This window comes from Stegodyphus dumicola, chromosome 8 (genome assembly GCF_044657685.1).
Source record: "Stegodyphus dumicola isolate Sdum_Otavi_A_Nest chromosome 8, ASM4465768v1".
NCBI lineage: Eukaryota > Metazoa > Arthropoda > Arachnida > Araneae > Eresidae > Stegodyphus > Stegodyphus dumicola.
In genome coordinates this window covers 116,938,450-116,964,609 of record NC_140775.1, presented here as the reverse complement: position 1 = coordinate 116,964,609, position 26,160 = coordinate 116,938,450, and the positions used below count along the sequence as shown (strand labels likewise).

Here is a 26,160-nt window from a genome sequence, read left to right as displayed (position 1 = left end):
TGTTGAAATTATCAATGAAAGCAATGATTTCTAATGCCGGATACTAATTCTGCTTTTATTTTCAAGTTATTTTCCATTAGAACACTTTCTTAAAAGTAATGGAAAGCTTAAAATATTATTATCCAGTTTTTTTTTATTATTAACTCAAGGTTTTATATATATATATGTGTGTGTGTGTGTGTGTGTGTGTAAGATAAAATTATATGAATCAGAATTATAACTATAAACATTAATTCTTCCTTTCTATTCTAAAATCGTAATAACTTACCTGCATTGCATCATTCAAATTAATCATGCAATCTTACGTAACCGTTAATACCAGATGCCTCTTGACGACCAATCACCGAATTGCAAACCAAAACTTTTCTCTTCGCGTGCTTCCATCTTTCATAACTACGCACTTCAGCTTTTGCTCTCTACTTTGTTAAGATGTAATTTCGCTGGCTTGCTACTTGTGTACTGGCTACTTGTGTGGCTTGTGTACTGGTTCCTTCAACAGAGGCCTGCTCTGTACAGTTGTTCCTTTTACCCTCTTCATGCAAGATAATGTTGGAGGCTCTCATTTTATGAATGCGTGTAATTTTATTATTATTATTATTATTATTATTATTATTATTATTATTATATTATAATGGAATGTATTAATGCAGTTCTCAAAGGCCAGTTACCTTAATGCAAGGAACGGAGGCCTTTTCAAGTAACTGCCTAGGCACCCTGGGCCACCAGTGCAGAGAACACACTGGTTAGCTCAAGAGGACAGCCCTATTGATGGATATGTTTGTTTAGAAGTATTGCGAGGCTTCCAGTTTGGCAAAATCAGAAATTGTAAATGAAAGATGATAACAGTGAAACCATAAATTCTGAAAATCTTAATCCTATTATTTATGATGTTAAATTATAATTTATCAGTATGGAAATAAGTATCATAAATATTTATGTGCATTACATTCAATTATAAGAAATAATTATGTAAAAGTTTTTGTGATATTCTGTAATAACAAGAACCTTCCCTGATGAATTATGATTATGTGAACTCTCAAACAAAAAGACTTTTGGACTGAAATGCTGAAAAATTCAATAGGACTCTAAAAATTAAAAAAAAAATTATTTTATAAAATTTGATATTTATAAATTATACTTTACAGGACAAAAATTTTATGATTTATTTATTTTTATTTTTTTTAATTTGCTTGTGCTTTAACTCTTTTTCTTTAAAAAGGCTTCTCTGTCGCTACGCCTTTTTCTTTTTGAAGGGGGGAAATATGTAAGATAAAATTATATGAATCAGAATTATAACTATAAACATTAATTCTTCCTTTCTATTCTAAAATCGTAATAACTTACCTGCATTGCGTCATTCAAATTAATCATGCAATCTTACGTAACCGTTAATACCAGATGCCTCTTGACGACCAATCACCGAATTGCAAACCAAAACTTTTCTCTTCGCGTGCTTCCATCTTTCATAACTACGCACTTCAGCTTTTGCTCTCTACTTTGTTAAGATGTAATTTCGCTGGCTTGCTTTCTATCTCAGCAATATCAAAAATGTAAATCCTCTGTGGAAAGGCACGACTAGAGTGCCAAGTGATTGTGGCCACAAATATCAATTGGAAATAAAAATGGAATTAAAACTGCTTCGACTGCCAAGGTCTTTAAATACTACGCAATCAAATTCTTCTTCAGTATGGATCTAATCACGCATCTACAGTGTTCCGTCTTTTCCTTTGCTTTTATTATGACATATATATATATATATAATTGCATTTATTTTATCTCTGATGGTAAACAAATTAACACTTTGTCCTTGTAATCCTACATTTATTGAATTTAACTTTCTATGAATATCAACTAAATATGCTAAATATGCCAACCATAATTTCTGAAATAAACATTTTTGCAATTCAAATATTTAGTCATAGAGGAAAATTTGAATTTCTGATCAAAGTTCAAAAAGACAATTTAAAACTTTGCCTCTGGATAACCACCTTTCTTAGGAATGTTGCAAAAGCATTTCATGTTCACTGCCCATCTCTTGACATAAAATCGTAAATATTCTTGAAGGCTCGGCTTTTAATAAAATTAACAAATCTCACTGTTTAATTCAAAATGATTTTCAAATTTCCAGGGATTGTTTTGGCTACTAAAGCCTCACAATGAATGAAGCAATGAACAAATTTAATTTTAGGTCCTACTTTTTTTTATTTCAGAAATAACATGAAATGTTTTCCTGTTAAAACCCGAGTTTCATCACTATATACAGCAATACACTTATTAAAAGGAATATCATTCTCGAACATAAAACTACCAATTACTTTGTAAATTTAATTTGGAGTTGCTCTATCATGAAGAGATTCACAAAATACTCTTTGGCAATTCGTTTATCTTCTTCAAAAGGTGTGTAAACTAATAATTGAAAAAAGTTTGTTATATCAGTATATTCATCCAATTACAATGCGAAATACGCACAGTGTTTTATTTTTTTAATAAGTGTCTCTTTTATAAAATTTGCCATTTCATTAATTCATTGACTTACTCTATCATTTGATAACAGAATATTATTAAGTTCATTAGCCGCTTTTTCATTGAATAATGTTAAAACGATATGTTTTAGCTGCTGGTAATGTAAGGTTTTCTCTTATAGTGTAAGCCTGCGTAGTCTTAGCAATTCTTAGACTTACTATGTAACTAGCTTCCAAAGTATTTTCACTTGAAGTAACAACACCTTTCATTACTTGTTTACTATTTTTTAACTCTCAGAACTTCCTCATAAAATATTCTTCAGATTTACCCTTTAAATTAACAAGCTTAGATTCAAGGTGTCTTTTAAGAAATGTTGGTTTTGTGCTTTGATTGGATAACAGTTCACTGCAAACAACACATTGAGGCTGAGAGTCCATTTCATCTCCGTTCCAAGTAAACCCAAATGATAAAGAATTTTCATTAAATTTTCTAAAAACAATGTTTCTTATCACTATTCTTAGTGCTAGTAAATTGTCCTGAATCCATCACCTGCAGATCATCCCTTTTGCACTTAGTCAACAGCCATTTTTCCGTTTTGAAAATCAAGGTTTGTTTTATTTTTTTCACAAATATTTAAATGCACAATATATTACAAGTTCTTTAAAAATAAATGACAATATTCTCAAATCCCATAGAAAAGTAAGAAGTACAAATCAACAAAAAGACAAAATACCTGCTGTTGGAGACAGGAAATTGACGTAAAAAAAAATTCTTCTAATTGAAGATAGAGCAATACGAGTCTGGAAATGGTGGCGACATAAAGTATAGACATTTTAATAAATCAATCAACTCTAAAAGAATTAATTAGATACTACAGTCAAAAGTCTTTAATTCGGACCTCAAAGCTACAAACTTTCTGTGCATGCGTAAGTATAATGGATGGTATAAGCTAAGCTAAAATTATCTAATTATCTATTTCAGTAAATGTTGCAGATTGCGTTGTTCCTTAATCTTCTAATTGGATCCGTCGTATTATTTTTCGCAGACTGTTAGAGCAATTTTATTAAAGTAAGCTTGAGCTTTCTATTATGTCAAAAAGAACTTCCGATTCTGGAGCTGCTAAAGGATTCTACAAAGCATAAGCATGTTTCGATGTCCATCAAACAAAACGTGGAATTGCTTCAAAAAATGGATAAAAGCATATCCTTTGTTTCTCTAACCATTCCGAAATCTGCTTATCAATTTCATGCTGCTCTGCACGGGGGATCAGCGCGGCACGCGCAATGAACTGGAAGTTGATCTGTCAGCACTATCCTCATCTTCAAGGCAGATGTTTTTATTTTATTCAGCTTATAATTCCTTACTGAATGTAGTATTTCATCTCGATCTACTCCGTCTTTGACATAATTTAAATCAAATTCTTCGTCATTATAAATATCACGAATACACATCAAATAGTTTTCTGGTAGGAATTTTCTAATTTCGACTATGCGTAATGTATGCTTTACGCATGCGCGCGTTGAAAGAAATGTTTAATAAAGTAAATAAATAAATATTAAGCTTTTTTTTATAAATTTTGATACCCTTTAGATCATAATTGCTCTTTATTTCATAAATTACAGTTTCATATTTTTAATTTTATAATTTCTGCATGCCATCTTACCAGATTTAAACTGATGATCTATAACCCGGAAAAACCGATAATACGGAATCGCCGAAGTCCCGATGAGTCCTGATTAAAGACTTTTGACTGTATTATGTTTTTAGACGAACTTATTTTTATTTACTATTAAGTACAACATCTATTTCTATTACCCCTTTTAAAAACATCATTTATGACAAATTTTGTTATAGCTATGGTTAAAAGAATATTTGTGAAAATATTTTGCTTAAGTCCTTGAACAAAGCTCAGATCGCATAAATTTACAACTGTTAGAGAAGAAACTTTAACAGGATGTTGGAGTATTTAATTTAATAGTTAAAAATACTTTGTTTCTTTGCATACTACCTATTTTTCTCTTGTGTACCACCAGCAGTACATGTACCACCAATTGAGAACCGCTGGTCTAAAGCACTGAGATAAATCCCTGTATCCGAATCATAACAACAGCCTCAAACCATTACATTTCCATAATCAAATTTCACTTTCACTGAATTTTTCACACAATTCAGTTGTGGGAATACAGTTTAACTAATACCCTCAATATACATGCATCCCATCAGAATGCCAGATAGTGTAGTGAAATTCATCAATACTACTAAGAATTTCAATGTCATCAAATAACTTCTGTAAATGATGCTTGGCAATGGTTTCATAATATTTGGTTTATATACAGTTAGTTGCTTAGTCATGAAAGCCTAGATTTCAGAGCTCTCAGCATACTCCCATTGTTATAGTATTATATTTGGAAGTACTGAAATTCAGTGCTAATGCTTTCATCTAATTCCCTTCAATTTTGTTTTCTAACCCTCTTCAGCACTCTTTGGTTTCTATCTGACAGACTTCTACCTGGTTAACCAGGTCATGGTGGTACTGTCACAGCTGAAACATATTTCCATATCATTTATGGTGGAATAGAAAATTATTGAATTTTTGTGAATAAATTTTCAATGAGAGTGTAACACCTAATCACATAATGATGTTCATGTTTTTTCCCCATTCTATGTTTACCACTTTGCAACGACTGCTGTGAACTTATCTCCTTCCTATCTGAGTTTATTCTGTAACATAAGTGATAGAATCCCTTATTGCCCAGAACAGTCTGGATATTTTTTATCATATACTAAATCTAATATATTTAAAAATCTAGTATTTAAATATTTTGCATCAACTTGCTACTGCAGCACTTTCTTAATCAAATAATGAAAATGCATCTGGCATATTTTCTGTTACAAACTAAACAATGAAAAATTAACTTAAAAAATCAATTACCTAGTAAAAAAATATTAAATTTAAAATTTGGCTTAACATACTTTGGAATAAATCATTTGCTTTGATTTTGCTAACAAAAACAACCACATTTATGTTCTAATTAATCGAAAGTAATTTAGAACTGATAATTGTAATTAGTACATGAATTAGACAAACATTCATATTAAAAATCAATTCCTTTTCTTAAGTATGCTCATAAAGATTAAGTAATAAAGGCTATGCCAATAGAAAATGAAAGAGAAGCTTGTCATTTCCATAAATTCAAAGATGGATTGCAATAAGAAGAGCTCATACATTCTCTAGGTTGCCCATACACTCTTTTATGTATCTTAAAATATACAATATTAAAATAACTTTTGTTAAAGCCATTATCATTGTTTAATGCATTTTGATCCCATACTGTGAATAATTTTTTTAAAAAAAGTCTCTGATTTATTTCATTTATGAATCTTCCAAATGTTAAACAATCTTTCAGAGGTTTAAACAATACACTAAAAGCAAATGCAATATTATTTATATTAGATATATTGCTAAAGAAATATAAAATAGGCTTAAATTACAAAATTCTTTTATTAATGGAGTTTAGTATTTTATTATGATGGTCACCGATTAGGATGGCATACTTCAACAGTATATACTGATGGTAGTAATTCACAATTTTCTGCAAATGAATTAGTAACATTATTTAACAATAATTTTTGCATATAGCTTTTATAGAAATATATACGCTGCCTGACATAGACAGTGCTCACAATGAAGAAAGAAATGTATTGCCAAGCAAATTTCTGTGACAGTACATGTACAAATAATGCAAATGATTGCATTTTCAGGCCACTCAAATAATTAATATGTGGGATATAAACATCTAAAAAGGTATAAAACTTCTATTTCAATATAATACATATTTCTAAGTCTGATAAACAGAAAATATATGATAATGAATGTCACTGCGCTCAGTATCAATGAACAGGATGCATTCACTACAGTATTCATGTTAGACCTCCATATCACTGTTTGGTCCTTGGACCGTAATTTTGAAGGAAATGCAGTTTGATATCATGGCTGGTGAGCAGATATAATGATAATAAAATCAGAAAGGAAATGTAGAATGTTGTAGGTGGACTACAGCAGACAAATGGACATCAGAGTGCAATAATCACTGCAGAAAGTGTCTAATAGTAGTTCATATCTAGTGTGCATTACAGGTGCATTAATGGGATGCTACCGTATTGATGGTATACTGTAGCCTCATTTTTTCCTAGATCTTCAAGAATCCAAAATCCAACAATATGCTGCTTCAATCAACATAAATGCATTACAAAGTAAGTGCTCTCTACCCAGCATGATCCTCTCATCTTTTTATTAATAAAATATTTGTGAGATTTGATTGGACAGCAGTTAAATACCTCATCTTCTCTGTGAAATGAAGATGAATTATCAGGTCATATCAACAATCAATGATGATTTGGTCACTTATAGGTTTTAATTCATGAAGTATGAGGTCATATCAACAATCAGTGATGAAACACATATGTTTAGTTCAATGTGTTAAGAATACATATCTCAAAATGGAGCTGCAACACTTTTTTTATGCACTATATACAAAGTGTCTTATTATCGCATATCTTTAGAAATTAGTTTATTAAATGCTTGATTATCTACCTATGTAAAAAGTTTTATCTGTTTAATATCAATAGCTTATGGTGTGATATTTTTCTGTGTCAGGCATCATATATTGCTATTTAATATTACAAATTAATTAATATTTCAAATAAAATAAATTATCTAGAAATATTTCATGAAAGATGTTCTGAAAGGTCACCTTTCAAAAAGAAACACTTCATGAACAATGGTGAATAGTACTGAATTTATCACAGTCAAGCAATAATTTTAAAATCTAGAACTTAAATTGTTACCCATTTCTTTTAGCAAAATCCAGTCATCTTGTAGAAAAGCACCATAATGCCCTCGGCGTGCAATTGACTGAGGACAACCTAAATTCAAATCAACAGCATCACAATGACCAACTGCGAGTTTGCAGGCTTCAACAAAGATATTGGGATCATTAGCACAAAACTGAAAAAATAATTTAAGAAATAATTTCTTTTGCTGTTGCAATTACAAATACCACAAAATTAGCCCATTCACTGTTAAATACAGTTTTAAAGATACTATGGAAGAGGTACTATTTATATAGGTTAGTAGTTTATAGAATCATTCATGAATAAGTGAGATAACATATTTTATGATTTTAATTGCAATTTATTTCTATTTTTCAAAGTATTTCATTTTATTTGCATATATCCAAACTGTTTCTGGTACTGTTCTGTTATCAGGATCGGATTCAGAAGTGTATGTATGTATGCACACGTGTATGTGTATTATGTGTGTACATACACAGATACATTTGTGTATATATATACTAGATGCATACATGAACATATCCATCCATCCATACGTGCATGCATACATAAATTTCTGGACCTGGTCCCCCTTATAACAGAACAATACCATGTTTCTTTAATAAACAAAAACAGCTTTTTTCCAATGGAGTACATGAATATGTAAATAAGAAAATTTTGATGACTTCCCCCCCCTCCCAAAACAGATATAAAATCAGTACAAAAGTTGCTCATGTATTTTTTTTTAATTTTATTGAGAAATAAAAGTATCATTTCTAAACAGAACATGAACAATTAGCTCATATTTTAACCTCATCATTTATGATACTTTATAAGTTACCTTTTTTTTTTTTTTTATTTATCACTATAAAGTAGCATTTATATACTACCCAATTATTTTCAAAAAAGTAGTAAATTTACACAAACCAAAAATTCATAATAATACCTTACTGGTATTCCATGGGATGTTAACACTGGCAAATACTATCTTAAGATTCAATAAATTCAATAAACATCATTGTTGCACTACAGTGAAAAAGGCTCTTTTTTAAGTGTAGTTACATGTATACGGTATTTTCTCCTTCTTTTCTGTAGCTTTCATGGTGTAATTGGAAGCATACTTGAGGCATATTCGAGAGGTCCAGGGTTCGAATCCCGGCGAGAGCATTACACATTTTTCACATCTCCTGTTTTTAAGGAAAAAACCTAATGCCTGTACACATGAAAGGATATCTAATTTAGCAAATATCTTTTTAACATACGAAGACATTTTCTTTTGCTATATATTACTCAATACAATGCTACAGATAATTCATTAAAATGCAATATATTACTAAATACAATGTTCAGTGGTAGGACAAATATTAAATATTTTTAACATCCGGTGCACTCTCTGCAGGTTCCAAAATCTAACGCACTGCACCTCCCTAAAGTAAAATAGATTTCCTGCCCCTAAACTCTGCTGCATTATCCTAAAACCTAAAAAACATCTTATCTCTAAATTTTGCTCTCCATTGCTTTTCTACGAGGGCCATCCAGGAAGTAGATTACGTTTCCGTCTGTGTCCGCTAGGGGCGGGGCTAGCGCGGCCATCTTGGGGTCAGAGCGTTGCGCAGCTCAGTCTGCATCTAGCCGTGCTAGTGAGAGGTTCGTGCTGTGCTCCGTTCAGATACTGTGACGGTTTGAAATGTCTGCGTTAATTGAAAATCCCGCGAGCTGCGAGGTGCGCTCAGTAATAAGGTTTCTGACTGCAAAAAACTGTAAACCGATAGAAATCTATCGGCAGCTTCGTGAAGTGTATGGGGACAACATTATCACTGAAGGTGGAGTGCGTCAGTGGGTCATAAGATTTCAAAATGGCCGAACCAATGTTCACGACGAAGATCGAAGTGGGAGACCCAGCATAGTGACCGCCGAACTTCTCGAAAAAGTCGATGCTAAAGTCCGTGAAAATCGAAATTTCACAATAACGGAACTTTCTTTGAGTTTTCCACAAATTTCGCGAAGTTCGTTGCACGAAATCATCAGCGAAAAGCTTGGTTACCACAAGTTTTGTGCAAGATGGATTCCAAAAATCTTGACAGAGGACCACAAAAATCAGCGAATGGCTGCAGCGTTGAACTTTTTGGACGCTTACCATAAGGATGGTGACTCTTTACTCGATCGCATCGTTACTGGTGACGAAACATGGGTGAAACATGTGAACTGTGAAACGAAATTGCAATCAATGCAGTGGGGGCACACAAGTTCTCCCCAAAAACCCAAGAAATGCATGCAAACAATGTCGGCAAGGAAGATGATGGCGACTGTTTTTTGGGACAGAAAAGGTGTAATTTTGGTGGACTTCCTGGAAAGAGGCACTACAATAAACTCTCAAAGGTATTGCCAAACTCTCCAAAAACTCAGAAGAGCAATTCAAAACAAGCGCAGAGGAATGTTGAGCTCTAAGATCTTGTTGATTCACGACAACGCCCGGCCCCACACGGCAAATGTCACTCGTAAAGTTCTTGAATCTTTTAAGTGGGAGTTGTTTCCTCATCCGCCGTACAGTCCCGACCTGGCACCGAGCGACTTCCACCTATTCCCAGCAATGAAGAAGTGGCTGGCTATGCAGCGTTTTGATGACGACGCACAGCTGCAAGAAGAGGTAACGAAGTGGTTGAAGGCGCAGGCGGCCGAATTTTTCGACGAAGGAATTTCCAAGCTCGTACATCGCTATGATAAATGCCTTAATTTGTATGGTGACTATGTAGAAAAGTAGTATTTGAGTGTGGCTTTCATCTGTATATAATAAAATTTGTTTCCTATACTTTGTTTATTTTTTTATTCCAAAATGTAATCTACTTTCTGGATAGCCCTCGTATTATTTTAAATAACCAGTTATTTTATATGATTTAGATCAGTACTATCACTTATCTCTTCTGTTTCCCTACCAGGATGTAAATTAGAAAAGTATAGTACAAAGACCGAAATCCGGACGTCCATTATCCGGAATGATCTAAAATCCGGACCTCAAAACCTACAAAAACGTTTTTTCTTGTAGGCTTTACGCATGCACATTTGATTCCCCAGCTCCAGGCGTAATAAAACATCTGTAGAGTTCCAATTCTTAATTTCACTTCGCCATTAAATAAAACAACTCATTATTGAAGAAACAATCATTTTAGCATAAATTTCTACGATCAGCAATTTGCCTTCGTTGCTGTGTATCTGCTTGGCATACATCTCAAACCAAAACATTCCACATAGATACATCAGTGATCTAACACCAACCTGGCGAATCATTTACTATAATACTTTCCTTTCATCACTGCATGTTTACCAAAATGTGACAACTTGAGTAATGACTCGTGTAGCAATGCCTAAACAATTTTTTTTATGTTAATAATTGAATAATAAAGGAGTATGGTAACCTTTTATGTTGACATTACACTTGGCAATGATTACAGATTTAAGTTAAATGCGCTAAAAAATATTGGCGAGGAAACATTTACCAAAACTCTCTTTCCGTGTATTAAAAATAGATTTTGTTGATGATATTCATAAACTCACAGATTACTTTAGGGCTATTTGAATTAAGAATAACTGATTTGTTATTCACATAAATGCAGAATCAGCGCCAGGGCTTGCATGGCTGCACCAAGTCCCAGAATTTAGGACCCACAGAGACTGTATTAGGCGGTAGGATATCTAGTGCCGGCCCTCAATAAGGCTTAAGTACATGTGAGAATTTAATTATTCAGAATTCTGATAAGCCTTAAGCATGTGCAAGAAATAGACATAAGTATAATAAATAACTAAACTAATACAATTCAGGCTTAATTGGCTTAGTGTGCGATAGAAGCAAGATAAAATTTACCGGAACAACTTGTCGTTATTCGCCAAGCTCATGATGCATAGCCAAATATGTATAGTAAAGGATAGCTAAATTTGATGATGATAGCCACTAATTTTAAAGGTTTTCGGTTATCACAAAATAAAGGTGAAATTTTCCAATTAACTGATTTTGTAAAGAAATGTGGAGAAGTGGTAATAAATGAAGATGATATAAAAGAAGTTTTTCATTATGTTGACAATGTTTCTCAATCATCAATCAATTAATGAATGGCAAAATCTGTAGTATGGTTCTAGGTCCAGAAAATACCGCTACCAATAGTGAAGAAAGCGACAGAGAAGTTGCTGAAAACGAGAAAATTTCGATTGACAAGTTAGTCGGAATTACGAAAACATCAGTTACAGGACTTTAACAATGTAACTGAACAAGAGATTATGTCTGTCTACAGAATTAAAGAGAAAGTATTAGCACAAAAAACGAAGCAACTTAAACAACTTAGATTGAAAGAAATGTTTAATAAGGTAAACAAATAAATATTAAGCTTTTTTTTTTTTTTTTTTTTTTTTTTTGTTTGTTTGTTTTTGTAAATTTTGATACCCTTTAGATCATAAATACTTTATTATTTCATAAATCACAATTTCATATTTTTAATTTTATAATTTCTACATGCCATCTTACTACATTTAAATTGATGATCTAATATCCGTAAAAATACTAAATCTGGAATTGCCGAAGTCCCGACAAATCCGGATTTCGGACTTTGCACTGTACAGCCCCGTTCACATGCAACGCTCCTTTGCACAGCTGACATTAGCAAGAGGAGAAAAAGGAGACATGAAGGAGTTTTGTCTTTAGGACCCGTTCAGAAGACCACTGTCTTCCTTCCCTTTACACCTAAGCCTCTGTGAACAATCCCGTCTCCGAACTGGCAGATTTCTAATACTGTTTATGCATTTTTAACGTTGTTTACTGTTGTTAATTTTGTAATCTGTACTTTCGCAACTGGTACCTGAACCATAATGGTTCCTGAAAAATATATGCTTTTTAATTATTATTATTATTATTTTATAAGCTGTTATTTAGTTCACTCTTGGTGCTTGTCGCTATGGTTAAAATATGGTCATAGATTTTTAAACTGCTTCCCGATAAGATATAGAATTACAACTTTGTACATACACTGCTTGTGGATGTGGTGTCATGCTTCTGATTTTTAGAGGATTAGATTTTTTTCAAATTTAAAGTTGAAATGATTTTTTGCAAATATTAACAAATAAACTGAGAAACTCAGAATGTTATAGTTATCACTATAACACACTGTGGAGGAAAAAAAAATATTAAATGAAATTTTTAGCGTAATATTTTGGGAGAATTTTTGAAAATCGTTCATATTTTTAGACTTTTTGATGCCTATTAATTTTAAAATTTCATATCTAAAAATGTATCGGTTACAAACTTCCAACATTTTAACAGCTTATAAAACAAACTTTTCGCATTAAAAAAAATTATAAAGGAAATTAATTGGATGTTTTTTTTAATTTTTTGAAAGCTATCCAATGAAGCAGAATGGGAAATATTGGTTCTTCTTGAGCATCAGTTCGAAACATCGGTTTGAAAGTAATAATCTCATTATACCACACTATTTTTATGACATTATTTTATTGTTATGACAAGTTGTTATTGTTGCCAGTTGTTTGTTCAGTGTGAGATTGGAGATGTTTCTGAGTTAACTTTCTCTTAAGATGCGTTTTGCATTCCATTGTATTTAACGTTCTTATTAGATTGAAGCATAACTACTAATTATATTTAGTGATATTCTAAACACTTGTACGAGTATTTCTGTGGAAAATTCCAGAACTTTGAAGTGTTTCTGTTGATAAAATAAATTTAATTAAGCTATCATCGGATTTGAGTGCAATGACAATCATTTACGAACTATTATCAATCTGTTACAAACCCGTATGCACGCAACAATATTATAATTAATTAATGTATTAAAATTGTTTTGAACGTGTTTTACAAAACAAAAACAGGTAAAGAAAAATTCTGCTTGTGTTTTATGAGTTTTTGCAATTTTTTTGGCCACATAAGGTTTTAAAAACCTTTAATTATTACCACATAAAGAAAGGTTTGTAATTTATGTTTACATTTACCAATCGAATAAATAGCACTAGGTTTGATTTATATACATGTGTGTGTATTGAAATTCAGTAATAAAATTAAGATTTGAAATGATTAAATGTCTATTTAGACAGTTTGTATTCTTTAAACTGCAAATGCAAACTGAGAAATCTTTTTGCATTTTTTCAATAAATCCTTTTACTTAAAGTCCTAAAACATAGACAGTTATAGACTAATTTTTTTATTATTTTTACTGCTTATTTAAAATTATATACTTTATAGAAACAAGGATGGGTTTTGCAAAATACTGAAAGGAAAAATTATTTGAAATGAAAATGGGTACTTTTCCGTTTCGCTAGCACAAATCTCGCCAAGCAGACTTTATTGGCGACAACATACAGTATACACATAAAAAATATTTAAAAAAATGTTAGTTCTAAGAATTTTTTATTTTGAAGGCATAAACATTTTAATATCACTTAAAATTTTATAAAAAGCCAATAAATGAAGACAATAAATTTGTAAAAAGATATTAATTTAAGAATTTACTATGCTTTCATGGTTCAACATCCTGATTCGCCGGTTCATATCACGTGACCCAAGCGATCTCATCTCATGTAAACTACTCTACAAAAATCTAATGCTCTCAGTAATTATCTACATTAATTTCAAGTTAAATCTTAATTTGAAACGCAAGTTTAAATGCAAGAAATATTTCAATTCGTACGAATAGCTTACTCAGAAATTATGTAAAACTGCAGTGCTTTACTTCGCTAATGCATTCTCATTAGAATGGATGAATTTAACCCTTGACTTTACCTTTTCTGTATGTTTGGCTTCGGGTAAGCGCTGTGATTGGATCCTAATTGACTTAATTACCGAAAATAGCCTTAGACATAAAAATGTACTATCTGATAAAAATCCTATGTAATTATATGCCAGTATTGAAAGAAAAAATCAATCTGATAAGAAAAAGCTGAGACTTGTTTCGAAAATGAGGCGTAAAAGGTTACCAGCGAGAATATTCCGTTTGGCATCAGTTGTACCATTATTGGCGAATTTATCGCTTGCGCCGGCATAACGGAAAAGTACCTGAAAATGTAACTGAGATCATATTTGTTTTAAAGATTTTAGATAAAAGTGTATTTTTATTTTTTTTCTCAGAAACTAATTCATTAATTGCAAAATCATTCCTTGTTGAAAATTGTAGGAGAAGAAAGACATTTTAATTGTAAAATTTTTCTTCAAAAATTTAAATTAAAAAAATTACTAGCAAAAACTTTTTTTCAGCTTAAAATTATTTCGTCTCACAAAACCATTTAATAATATTCATAAAAAAGTAGATGAAAATGCTTATTTTTTTTCTAAATCATTCAAAAGGTACCGAGTCCCTTGTCGCATTGAATCCAAGATGCACTTGTCTTAACTTTAGTTTTAATTTGAACGATATTTCTGGAATACCTAGCATCAGATAAACTTGTCTGTATTTGTCTATAATTTCCGTATCTTGTACAGTTCTATCTAATTTTTGGGGGATGCTATCTATCAGTGTGATTGTTTCGCTGACAGTCCAGCAAGCAATAACTAAAATTAAGTGAACCACGCAGTATAGTACGGGAAATCTCCCCATCTTCCCTGCTCCCGAGAGGTAAGGATTATTCAACCAAGTTTTACCTCCAATTCGGCGAGGTAGTTAATGCTTGTCCCATGTGAACGGGACACGTTGGAAAAACCGGTTTTCGCTACTGGTCGAATCTGCTCTTGTGAACGGGGCTTATGTAATGCGAGATTTTCAAATTGTAAAACAGAACTATGTTTCTGCATCTTGAGGCCATGTTATTAAGTTAGCTAGTTCAGTTAAGATTTCATTCTTCGGCTTGCATTATAGTTGGTGATATTTAAATTGTTACATCAGTAAGAACTTTTGAAACAATTTTGTGTTAAATCATTTGTGTAGCCTTTGGCTACTAGACTTAATTTAAATTTGAATTTACTGTTACTTTAAGTTATATCATTACAAGTGGCTGGCTGATTTATAAGCATGAGACATGTATTTATGCTTCCATTCTCATTTAATAATAAAGTTTGTTAAACCTTGTAAGACTTAGTAGTTCTGTTCAGATGAAACAATAAGTCTGTTAGGATTTTGGGCTTAGTTTATGTTACCAAAACAAGTCAAACGTCTCTAAATTCTAAAAATTTTGTTGCATCTAAATTCTATCCCCTGTACAACCACACTGTTTGTACCAGTTCTGGTGCCAACACTGCTTAGTGGCTACATTACATATTCAGAAAGACCCTTCTGAGATGTTAACACAGTAAAATACATATGACAAAAAGCAAAAAAAAATAAGTAATTTACAGACACCACTGAAAGAAGATATACTTGGTAACATTAATGGAGCAATTACGATTCTTCACCATAACTTAAAAATACTTCCTAAAATTGAGGTTAGCTTTCTAATTTCTTTTCCCTGTGAAGGCATTATTTCAAACATTTTAAGATACACATATGTCAGTTGGCAGCAATTCCTTAGAAAATTATTTTGAATTGTTATTCAAGATTACAAAAACAGAAATAAGTAATTTATCATATGGACCTGTCATTTATCACATAAATTTGATCGAGACATTCAAGAAAAAATTTCAGAAAATGAAATATTGCATTAAACTAACAACAGAAATTTGAAATTAATAATACATGATGAGTGGAGAAAATTTAATCAAAAACAGGATAAAGTCTAACTGATTCCATAATCCTCCTTCCTCTAGAAAGTAATCAAAGCTAATCTTAAAAAAATAAATAAATAAATAAATAAATAAAAAATGAAAAAAATTGGAGAAATATGTTTTTCTTATTTAATATAAATTAATGTGTGAACATTTTATAATATCCCCCCTATTTAAAAGAGAAGGCAAATTTTTAGCTCAATACCTAACTTTTGGGGAAAATACATAGCATAAAAAACAGTTAGCTAAATAAATGTGCACAAATATACAGACACTGTTTGCTTGTAGCAATCAGGTGATTTTTTTTTCCCCCAATTTTGGGCAGTAAACATGTCATACAATTTGTTTGCTTAACTATTATATATATAAATATATGTATACAGGATGTTTCAGCAATTCGGTTACAAACTTTCAGGAGATGTGGATGCCTGTATGACGTACAAATCACTGAGCAATGCATGGTTGGAAACTCTTTCCTGGCACAGTGTTGACAACACGAAAGACAAGAAATGAAGGCAGGGTGAAAAAACATGTTTATTATGCTCAGTAAAACAGAAACCAAGAAATTAAAACAAAAACCAATGACAATTCTCGTCAAAGAAAAAATTAAATTTTACAACATTGAAATTACAACCCTGGACTAAGATCCAGGCCTCATATCGCCAGCATATGGAGGATCTGATGATCTGGAAAACACCTGGCACATTCCAGACTTTCCCTGGAACCGCCATGATGTGTGCAACAAGTTCCTGAGCATTGTTAATGGGGGGTTTCATACACCAGTGTCTTGATGTACCCCCAGAGAAAGTAGTCAGTGTATCAGAGGTGAAGCAATCTTGTTGGCTGATACACCAGACCACCCTTGCCAATCCAATGTTACGGATACATTGCTTTCAGGTGAAGATGGTTGTTAATGTATGCAAAAATTTTAAATTCCTAACATTTTAGCTGCACTGAGCATAATAAACATGTTTTCACACCCTGTTCATGTCCATCCTTCCTTGTGTTTTGTGTCATCATTATAGCACCCGAAAAAAGTTTCTGACCATGCACTGGTATGTGATTTCTCAATCATCTAGATGTATTCTATCTTTTCTGAACGTTTATAACCAAATTTCTGAAACACTCTGTGCATATATATATACAAAAAGAAACATTAATATGTTTCAAAAACATGTTTTGTTCTCCTGGTTCATTTGAGATCCAAAACCGTTAAAAGATTCAGTTAAATTTTCAATTAAGACATTAAAATTCATATAAAACTGTAAAATCGAATCTCAAATGTACCAGAATTTTCTCTACATGCTTTCAAAACACTTGGAAAAAGGAATAAAACACAACATTGTGCCAAATTGACTACTAAAAAAATTAAATAAATAAAACTTTACTTTATGCAAATTGGCCATTCAAAAAAACAAATTGGTCTAAAACCATTATATGCAAAATTAGCTATTTGCTTGTTATTTGCAATTGCTTTTAAATTCTGATTTTGCATGTAATGGTTTTACACCAATTTGTTAATAGGCTATAATGATAGGCTAAATATTAAAAACAAAATTTTTAAACCTGTCCTATGCTATAGCTGCAGGAATGAAGTAAAATAAACTTAAAGCATATAAAGTTAATATTAAATTGGAATCAAAGCAAGGCAATTCCTAAACAATATTAATAATTGCAACAGTGTATAAGATGTTTGTACAGTGTATAAGAGACAAGAATTCATGATAGAGCAAACTCAAAAAATAAAAGGTTAATCTTTGGATTATGGTAACTTGGCGACTTTTTTGGCAAAAATTTGGCGACCAATCCTGCTACAGCAACTTGCTAATTTTTGTGGGGGTAATGCCATTTTGTTTTCACAAAGTAAAGGCATGTTTTTTTTTTACTCAGCATTTTTTCCCAACAATCTGCTAGCCGAATTACGCTTATGCTAGAACTGTTATGGAATAAAAGTGCTTAATCACGACAAAGATTAGTTGCGAAATTGGGAGAAAGTGCAGAATCGCCCACTGCTTGCCGCGTTTTTAAGAATTGCACATACACGTTATCCATGTACACGTCAACCTATTTTCACTTAAAAAAACATCTCAAAATTGCACAAAAATGGCATTACGCACACTCTTGACTTTATCCATGTACACTGCTAAAGTCCTAGCTAGTAACCTTTATCACCTTACCAAAATGTCACCAAACTACCTGTTACCATATTCCAAAGATTAGCCAAATAAAAATACAAAAGGAAAAATATACAAAATTATAAAAATTAATCTCCCTTTACCGAAACTCCAATTCAGAACTCGGTAAAAATATATTTACGGGTACCCCTTGGCGAAAATTGGCAATACATGGATACCAAGTTTGTGCAATTCTTTGACTTGTTATTTTGACTTGTATAGCACAACTTTTGCGCCAAATTTCGCCGCTACACAAAGCCAAAATAACAAGACAAAGACTGAACATAGTCTTTTTTCACTTAAAAAAATATCAGAGAATTGCACAAACTTGGCATTGCGCACTGCCTTGACTTTATCCATGTACACATTCACCTATTTATACTCAAAAAAAAAAAAAAAAAAAAAATCAGAGAACTGAACAAACTAGGCATTGCGTACTTCCTTGACTTTGTCCATATACACATCGAACTATATTCACTTAAAAAGTCAAAGGAGCAGCCAACAAAAAAATATATCATCTCAATAAACTACATTTTAAATCAAACAATGAAATAACATAAAAAATGAAATTCATCTCAGCACTACACAAAAGAAATATCCATGTACCTTATTTACGAATTAACATGTACTCAGTCAAACAAAATTCCTTAACAACATCCAAAAACTTCCTAAAATTATGTGAACTACAATCTGTATACTGACATTGCCACATAAATTCACAAAATGAGAATCAAAAATATCCTCTGTAGTGCCATATCATCCGACCATACACATTTCCTTCCTACAAACAGGACACTTAATAATGGCTACTAGGTAAACCTTCATTTACACAGCAGCCAAGTAATGCTATTTTCTCCTTTCTTTCCAAATCATACAGAAACTTCAAATTAATCTTATGACATTCAGCCATTTTACCATCTAAACCACAAAACAAGCAATATACATCCTAATCAACACACATACAAGCCCTTACAAGTTTATCGCAATCATGTAACTGAATATGTCATAATAGGGTTTCTGTAACATTCAACTACTCAGGCTGCCATAAATGAAACAACAACTTGGCAATAAATAAAACAACAACTTTGTGATAATACAAGGGGTACCCTTCTATCTTCTCTAACCCAGAACTCATCAGAGGAAAATGAATTAAAGCTTCAGAAAAGTTGATTAATATGTTTCGAAAACATGTTAAAAAAGAATAAAACATAACATCATACTAACTGGTTACTTGAAAAAAACCCATAAAACTTAACTTTATGCAAATTGACCATTCAAAAAAAACAATTTGGTCTAAAACTATTATATGCAAAATCAAAATTCAAAAGCAATTACAAATATCTCTTTATTTGTAATTGCTTTTGAATTTCAATTTTGCATACAATGGTTTTAGACCAATATTTTTTTTAATGCTCAATTTGCATAAAGATAAGTTTTATGGGTTTTTTTTTTTTTTTTTTTTTTTTTTTTTTTTTTCCCCTTAGCCAATTTGGCACAATGTCCAATTTGGTTTTATTCTTTTTTTTTAAGTGTTCTTAGCCAATTTGGTTTTTATTCTTTTTTCCAAGTGTTTCGAAAGCATGTACGGAAAATTCTGGAATATTTGAGATTCGATTTTATGGTTTTATATGAATTTTACTGTCTTAATTGAAAATTTAACTGAATCTTTTTTTTGGTTTTTGATCTCAAATAAACCAGGGGAACGGAACATGTTTTTGAAACATATTAATCAACTTTTCTGAAACTTTATTTCATTTTCCCATGATGAATTCTGAACTGTAATTTCAGCAAAGGGAGATTAATTTTTATAATTTGTATATTTTATGATTTTGTATATTTTCCCTTTTGTTTTTTTACTTTTCAAGTTTGTTTGAACATGATTTCTTATTTTAATTTTAATTTGTTTAGATATTGTGTTAAACATCTTATGCACGGTTACAATTACTAACAATGTTAAGGAATTGCTTTGCTTTGATTCCAATTTAATATTAACTTTAGATGCTTTATATATATACACTACAACATATTTTTAAAATCTTAAAACTTTCCATAAGCAATAAGCACAATACATATATATCAACAACCTGATGATATTTCAGTAATGAAATGATTTTTGTTGCATACTAAAGCTGTTCCAACAAGATTAAATATATACTTCTATGAAAATTACGTTTAATTGTTTTAGTTTAATGCATTTAAAGTTTTTTAAATTATTTTCAGGAATTAAAAACATCTAATTACTTCTGGCAAAGACTACACAGTAAGTTATAACAATAATGCATAAGTAAGTAGAAATAAGTAAATATACTATAAGCAAATAATAATAATGCAATAATTTCAATTGCTTCATGGAAAACCTTAGTCACGTCTTTAAAAGCATAATCACCTGAGACAAACCACCATAGTTGCTCCAGCATAAGCAGATACAGGGTTAATATACAATAATATTCTGTAATATAATATCCACACTTCAGTCTGTATCTCGATGATTCTAACATATATTCACATCGAAATAAACATTTGTAAAAATCCCATTTGCTGAAAATTATCGAGCTAACATGAAACTTAGAAAAAAAAAAATAAAGAAAGAACGATGACATTGCTGAAAAGTATAAAACAATACCTGAACAATTAGAGGTCGATCTTCAGGACATGTTATCAAATTTTCTCTTCGATAACGAGAATCTTTAACGAAAACTGATGCATGAAGCATAGGAGTGAAACATAATTCAGCACCATATTTACGACTAAGTAATCGCCACGCGAGCTCACTTTGATCTACCATAGGAGCAAGAATAAGACGAGGGGACCCTAACTTTTCCCTCCAAAATTTGTAACCACTGTTTTCGTGCATGAAATTCTGTAACTTGCACTTCACTTTCAGGAAAAGCAGCCATACAGAACATATAAATCCACCAATATCCCAGAACGTCGGCTGCTACTATTTACGGGAAACTATTCAGTCATAGTTGTAGTTGTTTTCTCAAAGAAAATTAAACAGCAAGTAGCTTTTCTTCTTCATAACTTGAAGTTTCAGCTTCCTGATGCTAAATAATTGGGATGCAAATTTAGGAAATATGAATATAATCTAAAACAAATAAAACATATTTCATTTAATGAAAGACGAAATCGCATTTTGATTGCAATGTTGGTTTTTTAACAAAATCATGAATAAGGACAAATTTTCAGTTTATGAAAACGAGATGCATATAAAATAAGTTATTTATCAGTTTCGTAAAGCATCTCTAAAAAAATTGGGTTCTCATTGTAAAAACTTTAATCACTGCTTGCAGCACATGGTTAAAGAAACATTCCTTGATTGTAATAACAAAAACTAGGCAAGATGCTATATAAGTTTTTCCTAGATTTTCTCATTATAATGTAAATACGTGTCTTTTCATTCGAGAGTTCTTCTACCAAGATTTGCTTCTCATTTGTAATCACCTGTGTGTGTGTGTCTTTGTAATCAAATTACTGCATCATATCTAAGAAGGAAGAGAATAACTAAACACTTTTGTTTCGGAAAGATGTCTGTTTATTTTTGTTAAGATGTGTATGGCGGGAAATGGAAAGCTCTCCAAATAAATTTTGTATTCCTCAAAATATTGATGATTCATTTGAGGAACCTAGTTCTGTGAGTTGCATAGTTTGTATCGTTAGCTCTAGTGTAGAATTGGGTGCCCCTTCGATTCGCGACAATTTTTTTTTAAATTTTGGCGATGAAACCTCACTTCTGGTTACCATGATAGTTTTAACTTTGTTTTAGCGTCCTGATTTTATTTAAATGAAAATAGATTGACGTGTACATGGACAAATTTAAGGCAGTGCGCAATGCCTAGTTTGTGCAATTGTACGACTTTTTTTTTTTTTTTTTTTTTTTAAGTGAAAACATATCGATGTGTACATGGACACAGAGTTTGTGCAATTCTTTGACCTCTTATTTTGGTTTTGTCTAGCGGTCATCAGGAAATTGTACCTTCCTGGTGCCGATCTTGGCATCAAAAAACAAGGGGCACCCAATTGTAAACTTTTACCGTATCATTTTCCTGTTAAATGTACTAGCTCTTTAAATGGTAAAAAACAGTAAACTGTGTCTTATTTATGTAATTTTGGGTGAATTATGATTATTTTTTAATACATTATATTTTTTTTACTTTAAAGGCACCGCAATATTTTAAACCCGGGATCATACTTCAAGAAGCTAATAAAACTAATGGTAAAGTGACTATTAATGCAAGTTCATCTCAGAATACTTCTACAGTTGTCGAGGAAGGCAGTACAAGCAATGATATAAATACAACAGTTCATAGCGATGTTAAGACTCTTTCGCCTAGGAAACCTGCTTCTAGATTTGAAAGTGAATTTGGACACTTGCGTGAATCTAAATATTATGATAAATCTGTTGAAACTGCATCGTAAGTATTAGCACTATTAAGTGTAGCTTTTTATTTGTAGCTTACAATCGTATTTTTTACAAGTTTTTATTTGAAGCTTCTAAAAGAATAGCTTTTTAAGATAATTTTTAATTTTAGGTGTGATTGGCAACTTTGTGTTTGATGAATAATGTGTATGGTATTGAATTTTTATTATTTAATATATTTAGATGCTGAACATATTAGCTTTAATTTGTGATTTATAATCAAATTGGGTGTAACAAAATAGACACCACAGTTGTAATGATAAAAAAGGGCCATGCAAAATAATTTTGGTAAAAGTATTGTGTAGGGAACCCCTTGGCGATTTTTGGCGGTACATGGATACCGATTTTGTGCAATTCTTTGACTCATTATTTTGGCTTGCAAAGCGGTGATTTTCGGCGCAAAAATCACTGCTACACAAAGCCAAAATAACAAGACAAACAATTGCACAAACTCGGTATCCATGTACACATCGACTTATTTTCACTTAAAAAAAAAAACCGAATTGCATGAAAATGGCATTGCGCACTCCTTTGACTTTATCCATGTACACGTAGAGCTATTTTCAACCAAAAAAATAATCCCAGAATTGCACAAACTTGCATTGAGCCACTCCCTTTCTCTGTCCATGTACACATCAATATATTTTCACTTAAAAAGTGAAAGAAGCACCAAAGTCTACAGTATAGGCAAACAAAAAATACATAAAAAAGGAAAAACATGTTTTACATGTAATACCAAAAGCAAAATTACCAAAAGCAAATAATCACTTACCATGATTTTCGAGTTCGCTTCGTACACCCAGAGCCACATAAAAATCAAAATATCAATCATACTCAAATGACTTTTTTTCAAACCAGGTACTCTTTCTGATTGAACTCTTCACATAGTGACCATCTGAACCTTTCTTCCTACAAACCCATTCAAATCCATCTAAACGGTTTTAACACACACCACAAAAACGCTTACAAAACATCCCATGATTCAAAATTTCCCAGAATCATGCACCTGATTACGTCACAATAGGGTTTCCATAACATTCAACTACTCAGGCTACCATAAATGAAACAAAAACTTCGCCATAATATAACGGGTACCTTAAAGTCTACTCTACCCATAATTTTAAATTTAGCTTATTATATACAGTAAATTTAATTGTATTTGTACCAATTTGGGCAGTTATGCAAAAATGAGATAAAAGTGATGATTGTGCATGTCATGATGAATGAAATTAAGTCAGAACAATGGCAACAGTCTAAAAAATTCAGAGTGTACAAATAAAAAAAAAATCTTTTTTGTGAGTAAATTGGAGAAATATCAAATTGAAATCATTAATTTTTTTATGTGTCAGACATTTCAGCAGTTAATTGATTTCTTTTTGTGATTATCGGTACTTTGTGATCATCCCCACCCCTGATTTTCAATATTTAATAAAATTGCTGTGCCTTTAACATATTTTGGGGAGCACTTGTGGTAACAGTTAACTCACACATGTGATTGAATATATGTAGATTTGGTGACCAGACAAAAGCCCACTGGACGAAAGCGCGACAAATACCCACACCGATGAAAGCGCACATTGATAAAAGCACACTTAGATATAAGCCCACGTTGATAAAAGCCCACATTGGCAAAAACCCACACTGATATATATGCTACGTTGAAATGAATGTTTTCCCCCTTTTTTCTTCAGCTGCACAAAGTAGATTCATGAATAATGATGAAATAAAAAATAAATTAAATTAATAACAAATGATTGAACAATAAATTTAAGTAGAGAAACACATTTCATTTTGGGCTCCGGCTGAATTAAGAGTCGATCAAAATAATATAATTATCGTTCTTTCGCTTTTCATGCCGAGTTATAAATAGTGTTGTTTCATCTGCTGCCGTCCTTACTTATTCTGTCTTTCCCGTTTCATTCGCTGTTTGAAAAGTTACTTTATGATTAAGAAAAGATATATTCAGACGAAATGACGCTTACTACATTGACCTAACTTAGCCTTTGAGTTCTAATACTTATTAAACATTTCCTTTATATAAATTTATTCCGAGCAGAATAATGAATTTCAGACACGTTCAAGAGGTGTGTTTTTGAATCTGATTCCATTTTTGTCATCTAGTGTTCATTTTTTTAATTTCACATACTTCTAAAGAAATAGAACCACTGTTCCTCTGCTTTAACAGAAAATCAAAATGCATCAAGTGTATAATTAAGATGTACATGTTTTATTAAAAATATAGTGAGTCCTCTTTAACTCTTTCGCATCGAAGTCGCCCCAAACGCCCAAAAATTCAGACATCGGCTGGACGCCCGAAACGCCTGAATAATTTCCTACCCAGTGCTTTCCCCCATCACATTACTGCATTACTCATTGCATTCACTCATTACTCATTATGTTATTAAATCACATGTCAATCATTCTTTTGAAGCTACTAAAAGTAGCTTCCTTGTTTCCTTTGTTCCTTCCTTTCCTTTGTTTACTGTCAGTGTTTAGCTTTTGATGCCCGAAGTTGCAATCCCGTCCCAAGGGGGAAACTTCACACAGTGTCAAAACATCGAAGAAAGAAGTTCTCGCTTTACTTAAGTAAGGCTATTGTTAGCGCTGTAGTATTCAACTTGTCATGGGAGAAGGAAAAGCATTCCAGGAGAAACTCTTAGATACGGGCGTTTTCGATGTTTGGGGAATTGAGATTTTGCCTTCTCTCGATGCGAAAGAGTTAAACGCAACTGTTTACGGTTTTAAAGAATTTTGGTTGTAGATATGATGGTCTTAGAAATGTGATATTCACTGCAATGTTTGTTAATGTTCACAAAAAATACAGGTCTCTTTCAAAAGGCGACCTTTTAGAAACGTCGTCATTAAAGATATAATTCAGCATAATTATTTTCTAATGGATAATGGAATTAATTTAATCTAATGTCAATTAGAAAACGGCTATTTATAATAGGAAGATGTAAAAGCACTGTAAATGTAATTAAGAGCATTGTAAATTTTTCTTTCACAATCAGCTGTTGTATAAGATTAGCTGCTTTCTTTGCATTTTTCATGTTTTATAACTGATATCCATACGTCTTGAACAAATATGCACTAAATGCAAGACAAATAATTAAAAAAATTGCAATTTGAAACATTAATACTAATTTTCTATTTCTATACATAAGACTATTAGTGAATGATAAATTTATATAATAGGCATCTAAAAACGATGAACTTTGAATCTGATGACTGTATATATTCATATAGTTACAAAATTTTATTAGATGTTATTACATGCATAGTTCTTTGTAATCTTCACATTCTTCTTTCATCTAATAAAATGCTACATATTTATTACTATAGATTGAGATAATTGTACTAGTTAAATTTGTAGATATGTTGACTTCAAAGAGTTTTTCCAATTCCCCCCCCCCAAATAAATAAATAAAATGAAAATTTAAAACACTATTCCAAATTGCTGTAGTTGAAAGATTAAGAGGTCACTTGGAATTCATTTTCTGACAGGGTATCAGCTGACAGTTTTAATTTATTAAGAAATCTGAAAGAAAATATTTCTAGAAAGTCACCAAATTACATTCAAAAAAGCT

At 31.6% G+C, this 26,160-nt stretch overlaps 2 protein-coding genes across 2 annotated transcripts in view; one reads left to right on the top strand and one right to left on the bottom strand.

The window, feature by feature from the left end:
* Positions 1-21,111, bottom strand: part of Dus1 (Dihydrouridine synthase 1) — an 83,907-nt gene extending 62,796 nt beyond the window's left edge. Inside the window, exons 1-2 of the mRNA XM_085822329.1 lie at positions 20,777-21,111; positions 7,312-7,471 (exon numbers count right to left, since the gene is read on the bottom strand). Of these exons, the coding sequence (XP_085678455.1) occupies positions 7,312-7,471; positions 20,777-21,007 (391 nt within the window). The 5' untranslated portion in view covers positions 21,008-21,111. The remainder of the gene's footprint in view (positions 1-7,311; positions 7,472-20,776) is intronic.
* A 376-nt stretch (positions 21,112-21,487) lies between these two features.
* Ercc1 (DNA excision repair protein Ercc1) overlaps positions 21,488-26,160 on the top strand; it is a 49,840-nt gene continuing 45,167 nt past the window's right edge. The window contains exons 1-2 of the mRNA XM_035354770.2: positions 21,488-21,787; positions 22,315-22,568. Of these exons, the coding sequence (XP_035210661.1) occupies positions 21,719-21,787; positions 22,315-22,568 (323 nt within the window). The 5' untranslated portion in view covers positions 21,488-21,718. The remainder of the gene's footprint in view (positions 21,788-22,314; positions 22,569-26,160) is intronic.